At 41.2% G+C, this 12,575-nt stretch overlaps 4 protein-coding genes across 4 annotated transcripts; 2 read left to right on the top strand and 2 right to left on the bottom strand.

Annotated features, from left to right (window-relative positions):
• Positions 1-678: 678 nt before the first annotated feature.
• On the top strand, positions 679-3,739 carry LOC145959793 (uncharacterized). Its single transcript, XM_083078991.1, has 3 exons — positions 679-3,327; positions 3,408-3,577; positions 3,696-3,739. The coding sequence occupies exons 1-3, from the start codon at positions 2,204-2,206 to the stop codon at positions 3,737-3,739; spliced, it is 1,338 nt and encodes a 445-aa protein (XP_082935117.1). The 5' UTR covers positions 679-2,203.
• Positions 3,740-4,347: 608 nt separating this feature from the next.
• LOC145959772 (uncharacterized) lies at positions 4,348-5,970 on the top strand. Its single transcript, XM_083078919.1, has one exon. It carries the CDS (start codon positions 4,576-4,578, stop codon positions 5,968-5,970), a length of 1,395 nt encoding a protein of 464 aa, XP_082935045.1. The 5' UTR covers positions 4,348-4,575.
• A 3,359-nt stretch (positions 5,971-9,329) lies between these two features.
• On the bottom strand, positions 9,330-10,952 carry LOC145959771 (uncharacterized). Its single transcript, XM_083078917.1, has one exon. It carries the CDS (start codon positions 10,722-10,724, stop codon positions 9,330-9,332), a length of 1,395 nt encoding a protein of 464 aa, XP_082935043.1. The 5' UTR covers positions 10,725-10,952.
• A 608-nt stretch (positions 10,953-11,560) lies between these two features.
• LOC145959728 (uncharacterized) lies at positions 11,561-12,559 on the bottom strand. The gene is made up of 3 exons (XM_083078883.1): positions 11,973-12,559; positions 11,723-11,892; positions 11,561-11,604 (listed from the first exon to the last, which is right to left on the bottom strand). Exons 1-3 carry the CDS (start codon positions 12,413-12,415, stop codon positions 11,561-11,563), a joined length of 657 nt encoding a protein of 218 aa, XP_082935009.1. The 5' UTR covers positions 12,416-12,559.
• Between the last annotated feature and the right edge of the window lie 16 nt (positions 12,560-12,575).

Raw genomic sequence — 12,575 nt, 5'->3', positions numbered from 1 at the left:
GATTCGATTAATTAATATATTGGATTTATATTTGATATAAATAAATTTTTTTTAGATTTTCGTTAGATTACTGCGTAAGTAGTTAGCACTAGGAGAATTCTAACGCAGGGATCTCAGGGGGGGTGAGGGGCGAGGGGATCTCAGCGGCGCGGGGGAATGACGTCACGCAGGATGGAGGGGGGATGACGTCACGCGGGACGGAGGGAATTTCGATGGCGCGGGGGCTGCGGGGCGGGGGACGCACGTATAAACAAAAATGGCGGTATTCCTATGAAGAAGATTTTGGGTCTCTCTCTATTCCTCTCTCTCTCTCGCTCTCTCTCTTTATCCCTTTATATTTCTATCCCTCTCTCTCTCTCCCTCTCCATCCCTCTATCCCTCTATCTATCTCTTTATCCCTTTTATCTCTCTTTCTCTCTGTATTATCGCAAGTATACAATATTAGTCATAAACTTATATTTTGAGATATTTCGGGGTCCGACGTTTTCGAGCAATCTGTGAATCATAGCGAGATAACAACACATTTTTGAGATATTATACAATATTACCAGTTAACAAACAATATAAATAGAAGTATTCTTTGAAGGATTGGGTGGATGGAAATGCGTGCGAAGAAATTACGTCATGATTTTGTTACAATTAAAAAAATATATATACCATAATTTATTTAAATGTGTATGTTTAATAAAAAGTATACAATATAAAAAAATAATAATAATAATATATAAAATAGACCGTCGGGCTATGTTGGGGAAGCCGTTTCTGAAAACAGAAGAAAACATACGCATTTCATTAGTTTAAATTATTTTAATAATTTATTTTAAAATACTTTTGATATATAATAAATTAAGATACTTACAATGTTATCCATCATCTATTTTAATTTGTGCAAATAGGGCACATGTTGCAGGCCAATATTTGATTCAAAGATCTTCTGCACTCTTTGCATGACATATTTTCCAAATGAACATAAGCTATGGTTCTATGTTCTCGAACAGCACTAGTTTCTTCATACTGATCCGGTGCTTCTAGAAAGCATTCGATACAAAATTTTAATCCATTTTCCATGTAGTAATATGAAATGCAACATATCTTTGTTGCTTGATTGTATGTCATTATTTCAGATATGCTTAAATCTCGCTGTTTCTTTTGTAACCGTTCATCAAGAATATCGACACTATTGTCACTATCATAATCACTGTCCTTCGCCAAGGGTTCTATATCAGATCCATCATCTTCCATCTCTCTCCTCTCTCTCTCCTCTCTCTCTATCTCCATCCGCTCCGCCACAACTGGATCCATCCAATAATCGTAATCATCATCCGTATCGTCGTCGATGATAATTACGTTTTCTTCAGCCATTGCACAAGACTAACGAAACACAGAAGAGCAACGAAAGAAATGATACTCTAGTGCAGCAGACCACCGAAACACAGAAGAGCAACGAAAGAAATGATACTCTAGTGCAGCAGAGTCCTCTTCATTATATTTTTTTAACATACACAATATAAATAGAAGTATTCTTTGAAGGATTGGGCGGATGGAAATACGTAGATAACAACACATTTTTGAGATATTTCGGGGTCCGACGTTTTCGAGCAATCTGTGAATCATAGCGAGATAACAACACATTTTCAACCCTAGGTTCAGTTACAAAAATTTTTTTCTTTTGTGCCTTCAACAATCTCTGAAAGTTTGTTGGTTGAATATAAGAAGGATCGAAGCGCATCAGATCATAGTACGTGATTTGAAAGCGCATCGACACGACGGTATAGCAAAAGTATAGTCAAAAATTATAGTGTTCTGTCAGAAAGTAATGTTCTGTCAGTGTTGTGTGATAATATAAAAATGGAAGACGAAGATCACGCGTTGTCATCTGACAGTGATTGCATTAGTGACTGCAGTGAGAACTCCACGGAATTCAGAGAGAAAATAGTGTCTGTTGCGGAAATTAATGCTTTAAACGCACGTAGTACAAAATTTTGTATCATATACTTTTATTATTCCACGGGTGGTGCTTTAGCTGTATGTCCTTCGTGTATGATTGCATTGCAAGGCGTGGATAGCCAAATGATGTATGCTGTTCGAAAGCATAAAATTGAGACACTTGATGCGATGGATGGCCGATTCTGTTCAAGTTGTAGCGAGCCGTTGTATATAAGATTTCCATGCAATATGTGCCCAATTTGCACTCTGTGAAGAAATGGAAAACGTCGAGCAGACTGAATGCGACCTGGTGGAGCGGTCCCGCCAAATTGCCACCTTGGGCGAATATTTTGCATGGCTACAACGATGCAACGAGTACATCGAGTCGCTGGAAGAGCAAAGTCGGATCAAACGACCGCGATTATCGATCGGGAATCGACAATCGCTGATTGCTCGAATCGCGCGACTCGAAGGTGCAAAGACTCGATTGCAGAGACAGTTTATGCCCAGTGGTGGTAATTACAGTGGCGACAATAACGCGGGTGCCGGATGTAGCGCGCATCAAAATGAACTTGTGCGGCGCGAGATTGATACCGCGTTCGATAACCGTATTCTAACCGGTGCTGTGATTAACGCAAACCATATCGAACCTCGTCAATTTCTCGAGGACGCCAAAGACATCGTGCTCGAGCAAGTGCAAGACGTTATAAGAAGATACAACAGTGTAAAATTGAACACTATATTCAACGGTGAATTTGTGTCGGGTGATAAGCGTGCGAATAAAAGTATCAATACGAGAAACTGTGAACTCTTTCGCACGTCTGATTTACACGAGTGGTACGAGCGCAGCGTTATCGAGCCCACTCTAGCATTGCTAGAAGAATTTCAGGAACGCGATAGTGGCTGGGCATTGTCGCGAATACAGAATTTAACTGTAAATATAAATAAGTATAATCCTATGCGCGCGGGATGTTATATTAAATTGCCGCGAGAAATTATGATGAAGAGAGCTGTAATTAATGTACAATCTAGAGACAATGCGTGTTTCGCGTGGGCAGTGGTGGCCGCTCTATACCCCGCTGAAAGAGACACAAATCGGGAATCTTCATATCCCCACTATACGACGGTGTTAAATGTACAAAATATTGAGTTTCCGATGACGTTGAACCAACTAAAAAAGTTTGAACATATAAACAATATCTCCATCAACGTGTACAGCATCGAGAAAGAAAACAGCATTGTCCCGATACGTCTTTCGGAGCAGAAACGGGATAAACACGTCAACCTGTTGTATGTGGAAGACGGTAACAGCGTCGGACATTTCGCATGGATCAAGAACTTATCCCGGCTCGTGAGCTCGCAACTGAGCAAACACAACGGCCGAAGATATATCTGTGATCGGTATGTATAATTTGAATAATTTATGTAATTATAAAATATAATGCATTGCATAAATCTTTAATTTAAATATTCTTTTACAGATGCTTGCACTATTTCGGATCGGAGGACAAGTTGCAGTCACATACGGTAGACTGCGGAAAAATAAACGACTGCGCTATCCGATTGCCGAGCGATAAGGACAAGTGGTTCGAGTTCAACAACTACACGAGGAAAGAGCGGCTTCCATTTGTGATCTATGCCGATTTGGAATGTGCGTTGACAAAGACTGACGAAGAAAAAAATTATCAGCATCATAAGGTATTTAGTATAGCGTATTATATGCATTGTTCGTTCGACGACTCGTTATCCGCGTACCATTCTCGCCGCAGTATTGATTGTATCGCGTGGTTCGCCGAAGAACTTAAAAATTTAGCGTTACGTGTAAAGACTATTTTAATGACTACAAATGTCTCCATGGTAAATTTAACATCGGACGAGTGGGAAAAATTTCACAGCGCAACGCATTGCCATATTTGCGAAAAACCGTTTACGCAAGAAGACGATACACGCGTACGCGATCATTGTCATTTGACCGGACGATATAGGGGTCCCGCGCACTCAAATTGCAATCTAAATTACAAAGAATCATTATATATTCCGATAGTCTTCCACAATTTATCAGGTTACGACGCGCATTTCATTATCGAGGATATAGCCACAGCGTTCGAAGGGGAAATCGAATTACTTCCAATAACCAAGGAAAAATATATATCGTTTACAAAAACTGTTAAAGTTGCACAAGACAATTGGAAAAATTATATAAAATTAAGTTTTATCGATTCGTACAAATTTCTTACGGCAAGTCTCGACAAATTGGCATCTTATCTAGACAAAGACAAATTCAAAATTTTAAAATCAGAATTTCAAAATTTATCTGCAGAAAATTTCAGTTTATTAACACGGAAAGGCGTCTTTCCGTACGAATACGTCGACTCTTTAGATAGGTTGCAAGATACGTGTTTACCACCGCGCGAATCGTTTTACAGTTCTTTGACCGGTGAAACTATATCCGAGAGCGATTACGCGCACGCCGAGAACATCTGGACGCGATTCTCCATTCGAACGCTAGACGAGTATAGCGATTTGTACCTGAAAATCGACGTCTTGTTATTAGCCGATATTTTTGAAAACTTTCGCGATAGTTGCATCAAAAGTTACGGACTCGACCCCGCGTATTATTATACTCTTCCCGGATACACGTGGGATGCCATGTTAAAGCATACAAAGATTACATTCGAATTGCTTACCGACATCGACATGGTCATGTTTATCGAACGCGGTATACGCGGTGGTCTGAGTCAGTGTTCCAACAGATACGCGCGCGCTAATAACAAGTACATGCAACAATCGTACGATCCATCGAAACCATCGTCGTACTTGATGTATTTCGATGTAAATAATTTGTACGGATGGGCAATGTGTCAACCGTTGCCCTATGCCGATTTTCGATGGGTCGACGACGTGTCGAATTTTGACGTAGCATCGATCGCGTTAGATTCGCCTACGGGTTATATCCTCGAAGTCGATCTCGAGTATCCGCAACATCTTCACGATACGCACATTGACCTACCGTTTTGCCCGACACGCGACAAGCCGCCCGGCAAGCGGCAAGACAAACTCCTCGCAACGCTATACGATAAGAAGCGTTACGTGATACACTACCGTAACCTACAGCAATGTACGCGACACGACCTTCGCGTTACAAAAATACATCGCATATTACAATTTACACAATCTCCGTGGCTTCGCAGTTATATCGAATTAAATACACAGTTTAGAACACTCGCGAAAAATGATTTTGAAAAAAATTTATATAAACTGATGAATAACGCGGTATTTGGTAAGACGATGGAAAATGTGCGTAATCGTGTCGATGTAAAATTATTAACAAAGTGGGACGGACGATACGGAGCAGAAGCAATGATAGCGAAACCAAATTTTCATAGTAGAAGCGTCTTTTCGGAAAATTTGGTTGCCATAGAATTACGCAAACTTGAAGTGAAATTTTATAAACCAATCTATGTCGGCATGTGCATACTCGACATTTCTAAAACGTGCTTGTACGAATTTCATCATGAGTACATGTCACCGCTATATCGTGATAAATGCCGGGTAATGTACACCGACACAGACAGTCTTATATACCACATTGAGTGCGAAGATGTCTATGAAAATATGAAACATGATATCGCTAGTTTCGATACGAGCGATTATCCAATTGATAACGCGTACGGTATACCGCTCGTGAATAAAAAAGTACCGGGTTTAATGAAAGATGAAAATAACGGCGCGATAATGACCGAATTCGTCGGGCTTAGAGCAAAAATGTATGCGATGAGAGTGGACGGGAAAAAGGATACGAAGAAGGTTAAAGGTGTCAAAAGTAACGTTGTTGCGAGAACGATAACATTCGACGATTACACGCGGTGTCTGAATGACGAAATAGAAATGACACGACAGCAATCTTGCATAAGATCGAAATTGCACAAAGTGTATACCGTCCGCGAGACGAAAATTGCTCTGAGTCCGTACGATGACAAGCGGTATATCGTACCTGATTCGACCGACACATTACCATGGGGACATTATAGGATACCTTTATAATATAATATATATAATGTAATGTAATATAGTATGTGATATAATGTCAGATATTATTTTTGTATATGTATCTCATATGTATATGTATTTCATATATTGTATTATATACGATTATTGGAAAGGATGTATTAATAAAGATTTTTGTATTTTTATATATTTCATGTATATTTTTTATATGTTGTACATATTTTTTCTTAAATTTAAAAATAAATACAATTTGTATGAATTAAATCACATTGTCCTTATGTATCCAAGAATTGTGCGAATTGTCAAATCCCAACCATTTCACGTAAACCTCGTTACCCCTCCTACGCAGTATTTTCTCCACGAGATACACGTCCGGATAATTCGCGCGATGCAACTCGTACTCGTAGAACGCTCCAGCAATAGATTTTTTGCGATAATCCTCCAGTAGATAGCTTACGGGATTAGTATGTTGTACTTTTGCAATTTTAAACACTTCGGTTGTCCAATTTGGCGTGTAACCTTTCTCGAAAACTGTCTTGTACTTGCTAACGCGTACCGAGTCACCTACTTTGAATTTCGCCGGACCCGCGATATTTACATGGTTGTGCACAGTAGCCAAGAGTCTTTCAGCGATCGCGGGAGTAACGTCGACGGGTCGCATACCGATCGTTCGATGCTTGCGCGCGTTGTAATCCGATACGAGTCGCGGCAACGCGCTGATCCACTTGTAAGATCCGTTCAGCGTAAACATCTTCCACATGTCGTTTTTCAGCGTGCGATTGAATCGCTCAACGATCGATGCCTTCAATACCGAATATGTAGAATAGTGATTGATGTCATGTTTCCGCATGAGCCGTTGCACGTCAGCGTTATAAAATTCCTTCCCCATATCAGTCTGTAAGTTTTTCGGACATCTTTTGCTATCTCGAATTATCTCGGCGATAGCGTCAGCTGTCTCGCTTCCACCTTTACTCTTGAGTGGTATGGCCCACGCGTGCTTGCTCAACGCATCTATGACTGTGAGTATGTAGTGGTAACCTCTGTTGAAACGAGAGTACGGACGCATCTCGACAATGTCAGCTTGCCACAGGTCATCGTATCCCCGCACTATGACGTGTCTTCGGGGAAAATTTTTTCTCGCCGGCGCGTGCAATTCGTTCACCAACTGCCGTTTCTCTAAACTATGTTGTTTCTTCACTTCCTCGGTTATTCCCGATCGCCGATCCATCGTTGTTTCGATTCGTCGATCAAACGATGTGTGCCTCGAGTATCACCGTGCGTTTTATCATTCGTTGCTAGACGTTCCTGGCCCGTTCGATAGCCGTTCAAAACTGTTCGATAGCCGTTCATAGCCGTTCGATAGCCGTTCGTAACTGTTCGATAGCCGTTCGATAGCCGTTCGATAGCTGTTCATAGCTGTTCGATAGCCATTCATAGCTGTTCGATAGCCGTTCCCAACCCGTTCGATAAACCTTTGTAGATGCTCATAGCTGTTCGATAACCGTTCTAGCTGTTCGATAGCCGTTCCCAACCCGTTCGATAAACCTTTGTAGATGTTTAATAATTGTACAATAGCCGTTCCTAAACCGTTCACTACAGCCGCTCATTACAGGTTGATAGCCGTTTCTGAATTAGTGTTAATCGCACGCCGAAGCTCGTTTATCGCAGTCTGCAAAGCTCGCACATCCTTCTCGAACGCAGTCAGCTTCTCGTCTGATTCTTTCTGCTGACTGCGTTCGAGAAGGATGTGCGAGCTTTGCAGACTGCGATAAACGAGCTTCGGCGTGCGATTAACACTAATTCAGAAACGGCTATCAACCTGTAATGAGCGGCTGTAGTGAACGGTTTAGGAACGGCTATTGTACAATTATTAAACATCTACAAAGGTTTATCGAACGGGTTGGGAACGGCTATCGAACAGCTAGAACGGTTATCGAACAGCTATGAGCATCTACAAAGGTTTATCGAACGGGTTGGGAACGGCTATCGAACAGCTATGAATGGCTATCGAACAGCTATGAACAGCTATCGAACGGCTATCGAACGGCTATCGAACAGTTACGAACGGCTATTGAACGGCTATGAACGGCTATCGAACAGTTTTGAACGGCTATCGAACGGGCCAGGAACGTCTAGCAACGAATGATAAAACGCACGGTGATACTCGAGGCACACATCGTTTGATCGACGAATCGAAACAACGATGGATCGGCGATCGGGAATAACCGAGGAAGTGAAGAAACAACATAGTTTAGAGAAACGGCAGTTGGTGAACGAATTGCACGCGCCGGCGAGAAAAAATTTTCCCCGAAGACACGTCATAGTGCGGGGATACGATGACCTGTGGCAAGCTGACATTGTCGAGATGCGTCCGTACTCTCGTTTCAACAGAGGTTACCACTACATACTCACAGTCATAGATGCGTTGAGCAAGCACGCGTGGGCCATACCACTCAAGAGTAAAGGTGGAAGCGAGACAGCTGACGCTATCGCCGAGATAATTCGAGATAGCAAAAGATGTCCGAAAAACTTACAGACTGATATGGGGAAGGAATTTTATAACGCTGACGTGCAACGGCTCATGCGGAAACATGACATCAATCACTATTCTACATATTCGGTATTGAAGGCATCGATCGTTGAGCGATTCAATCGCACGCTGAAAAACGACATGTGGAAGATGTTTACGCTGAACGGATCTTACAAGTGGATCAGCGCGTTGCCGCGACTCGTATCGGATTACAACGCGCGCAAGCATCGAACGATCGGTATGCGACCCGTCGACGTTACTCCCGCGATCGCTGAAAGACTCTTGGCTACTGTGCACAACCATGTAAATATCGCGGGTCCGGCGAAATTCAAAGTAGGTGACTCGGTACGCGTTAGCAAGTACAAGACAGTTTTCGAGAAAGGTTACACGCCAAATTGGACAACCGAAGTGTTTAAAATTGCAAAAGTACAACATACTAATCCCGTAAGCTATCTACTGGAGGATTATCGCAAAAAATCTATTGCTGGAGCGTTCTACGAGTACGAGTTGCATCGCGCGAATTATCCGGACGTGTATCTCGTGGAGAAAATACTGCGTAGGAGGGGTAACGAGGTTTACGTGAAATGGTTGGGATTTGACAATTCGCACAATTCTTGGATACATAAGGACAATGTGATTTAATTCATACAAATTGTATTTATTTTTAAATTTAAGAAAAAATATGTACAACATATAAAAAATATACATGAAATATATAAAAATACAAAAATCTTTATTAATACATCCTTTCCAATAATCGTATATAATACAATATATGAAATACATATACATATGAGATACATATACAAAAATAATATCTGACATTATATCACATACTATATTACATTACATTATATATATTATATTATAAAGGTATCCTATAATGTCCCCATGGTAATGTGTCGGTCGAATCAGGTACGATATACCGCTTGTCATCGTACGGACTCAGAGCAATTTTCGTCTCGCGGACGGTATACACTTTGTGCAATTTCGATCTTATGCAAGATTGCTGTCGTGTCATTTCTATTTCGTCATTCAGACACCGCGTGTAATCGTCGAATGTTATCGTTCTCGCAACAACGTTACTTTTGACACCTTTAACCTTCTTCGTATCCTTTTTCCCGTCCACTCTCATCGCATACATTTTTGCTCTAAGCCCGACGAATTCGGTCATTATCGCGCCGTTATTTTCATCTTTCATTAAACCCGGTACTTTTTTATTCACGAGCGGTATACCGTACGCGTTATCAATTGGATAATCGCTCGTATCGAAACTAGCGATATCATGTTTCATATTTTCATAGACATCTTCGCACTCAATGTGGTATATAAGACTGTCTGTGTCGGTGTACATTACCCGGCATTTATCACGATATAGCGGTGACATGTACTCATGATGAAATTCGTACAAGCACGTTTTAGAAATGTCGAGTATGCACATGCCGACATAGATTGGTTTATAAAATTTCACTTCAAGTTTGCGTAATTCTATGGCAACCAAATTTTCCGAAAAGACGCTTCTACTATGAAAATTTGGTTTCGCTATCATTGCTTCTGCTCCGTATCGTCCGTCCCACTTTGTTAATAATTTTACATCGACACGATTACGCACATTTTCCATCGTCTTACCAAATACCGCGTTATTCATCAGTTTATATAAATTTTTTTCAAAATCATTTTTCGCGAGTGTTCTAAACTGTGTATTTAATTCGATATAACTGCGAAGCCACGGAGATTGTGTAAATTGTAATATGCGATGTATTTTTGTAACGCGAAGGTCGTGTCGCGTACATTGCTGTAGGTTACGGTAGTGTATCACGTAACGCTTCTTATCGTATAGCGTTGCGAGGAGTTTGTCTTGCCGCTTGCCGGGCGGCTTGTCGCGTGTCGGGCAAAACGGTAGGTCAATGTGCGTATCGTGAAGATGTTGCGGATACTCGAGATCGACTTCGAGGATATAACCCGTAGGCGAATCTAACGCGATCGATGCTACGTCAAAATTCGACACGTCGTCGACCCATCGAAAATCGGCATAGGGCAACGGTTGACACATTGCCCATCCGTACAAATTATTTACATCGAAATACATCAAGTACGACGATGGTTTCGATGGATCGTACGATTGTTGCATGTACTTGTTATTAGCGCGCGCGTATCTGTTGGAACACTGACTCAGACCACCGCGTATACCGCGTTCGATAAACATGACCATGTCGATGTCGGTAAGCAATTCGAATGTAATCTTTGTATGCTTTAACATGGCATCCCACGTGTATCCGGGAAGAGTATAATAATACGCGGGGTCGAGTCCGTAACTTTTGATGCAACTATCGCGAAAGTTTTCAAAAATATCGGCTAATAACAAGACGTCGATTTTCAGGTACAAATCGCTATACTCGTCTAGCGTTCGAATGGAGAATCGCGTCCAGATGTTCTCGGCGTGCGCGTAATCGCTCTCGGATATAGTTTCACCGGTCAAAGAACTGTAAAACGATTCGCGCGGTGGTAAACACGTATCTTGCAACCTATCTAAAGAGTCGACGTATTCGTACGGAAAGACGCCTTTCCGTGTTAATAAACTGAAATTTTCTGCAGATAAATTTTGAAATTCTGATTTTAAAATTTTGAATTTGTCTTTGTCTAGATAAGATGCCAATTTGTCGAGACTTGCCGTAAGAAATTTGTACGAATCGATAAAACTTAATTTTATATAATTTTTCCAATTGTCTTGTGCAACTTTAACAGTTTTTGTAAACGATATATATTTTTCCTTGGTTATTGGAAGTAATTCGATTTCCCCTTCGAACGCTGTGGCTATATCCTCGATAATGAAATGCGCGTCGTAACCTGATAAATTGTGGAAGACTATCGGAATATATAATGATTCTTTGTAATTTAGATTGCAATTTGAGTGCGCGGGACCCCTATATCGTCCGGTCAAATGACAATGATCGCGTACGCGTGTATCGTCTTCTTGCGTAAACGGTTTTTCGCAAATATGGCAATGCGTTGCGCTGTGAAATTTTTCCCACTCGTCCGATGTTAAATTTACCATGGAGACATTTGTAGTCATTAAAATAGTCTTTACACGTAACGCTAAATTTTTAAGTTCTTCGGCGAACCACGCGATACAATCAATACTGCGGCGAGAATGGTACGCGGATAACGAGTCGTCGAACGAACAATGCATATAATACGCTATACTAAATACCTTATGATGCTGATAATTTTTTTCTTCGTCAGTCTTTGTCAACGCACATTCCAAATCGGCATAGATCACAAATGGAAGCCGCTCTTTCCTCGTGTAGTTGTTGAACTCGAACCACTTGTCCTTATCGCTCGGCAATCGGATAGCGCAGTCGTTTATTTTTCCGCAGTCTACCGTATGTGACTGCAACTTGTCCTCCGATCCGAAATAGTGCAAGCATCTGTAAAAGAATATTTAAATTAAAGATTTATGCAATGCATTATATTTTATAATTACATAAATTATTCAAATTATACATACCGATCACAGATATATCTTCGGCCGTTGTGTTTGCTCAGTTGCGAGCTCACGAGCCGGGATAAGTTCTTGATCCATGCGAAATGTCCGACGCTGTTACCGTCTTCCACATACAACAGGTTGACGTGTTTATCCCGTTTCTGCTCCGAAAGACGTATCGGGACAATGCTGTTTTCTTTCTCGATGCTGTACACGTTGATGGAGATATTGTTTATATGTTCAAACTTTTTTAGTTGGTTCAACGTCATCGGAAACTCAATATTTTGTACATTTAACACCGTCGTATAGTGGGGATATGAAGATTCCCGATTTGTGTCTCTTTCAGCGGGGTATAGAGCGGCCACCACTGCCCACGCGAAACACGCATTGTCTCTAGATTGTACATTAATTACAGCTCTCTTCATCATAATTTCTCGCGGCAATTTAATATAACATCCCGCGCGCATAGGATTATACTTATTTATATTTACAGTTAAATTCTGTATTCGCGACAATGCCCAGCCACTATCGCGTTCCTGAAATTCTTCTAGCAATGCTAGAGTGGGCTCGATAACGCTGCGCTCGTACCACTCGTGTAAATCAGACGTGCGAAAGAGTTCACAGTTT

This window comes from Camponotus vicinus, unplaced genomic scaffold, assembly GCF_025532165.1.
Source record: "Camponotus vicinus isolate PSW18456_S1 unplaced genomic scaffold, iyCamVici1.0 SCAF_1, whole genome shotgun sequence".
NCBI lineage: Eukaryota > Metazoa > Arthropoda > Insecta > Hymenoptera > Formicidae > Camponotus > Camponotus vicinus.
This window is presented reverse-complemented; position numbering and strand designations above follow the sequence as displayed.

Bases quoted from the DNA above. Each gene is read 5' to 3' on its own strand.
- LOC145959793 (XM_083078991.1), top strand. From the start codon at position 2,204: ATGGAAAACGTCGAGCAGACTGAATGCGACCTGGTGGAGCGGTCCCGC. The intron at 3,328-3,407 runs GTATGTATAATT...ATTCTTTTACAG, and splicing joins CGAAGATATATCTGTGATCG to ATGCTTGCACTATTTCGGAT. The intron at 3,578-3,695 runs GTGCGTTGACAA...TTCTCGCCGCAG, and splicing joins GATCTATGCCGATTTGGAAT to TATTGATTGTATCGCGTGGT.
- LOC145959771 (XM_083078917.1), bottom strand. From the start codon at position 10,724: ATGTTAAAGCATACAAAGATTACATTCGAATTGCTTACCGACATCGAC.
- LOC145959772 (XM_083078919.1), top strand. From the start codon at position 4,576: ATGTTAAAGCATACAAAGATTACATTCGAATTGCTTACCGACATCGAC.
- LOC145959728 (XM_083078883.1), bottom strand. From the start codon at position 12,415: ATGCGCGCGGGATGTTATATTAAATTGCCGCGAGAAATTATGATGAAG. The intron at 11,893-11,972 runs GTATGTATAATT...ATTCTTTTACAG, and splicing joins CGAAGATATATCTGTGATCG to ATGCTTGCACTATTTCGGAT. The intron at 11,605-11,722 runs GTGCGTTGACAA...TTCTCGCCGCAG, and splicing joins GATCTATGCCGATTTGGAAT to TATTGATTGTATCGCGTGGT.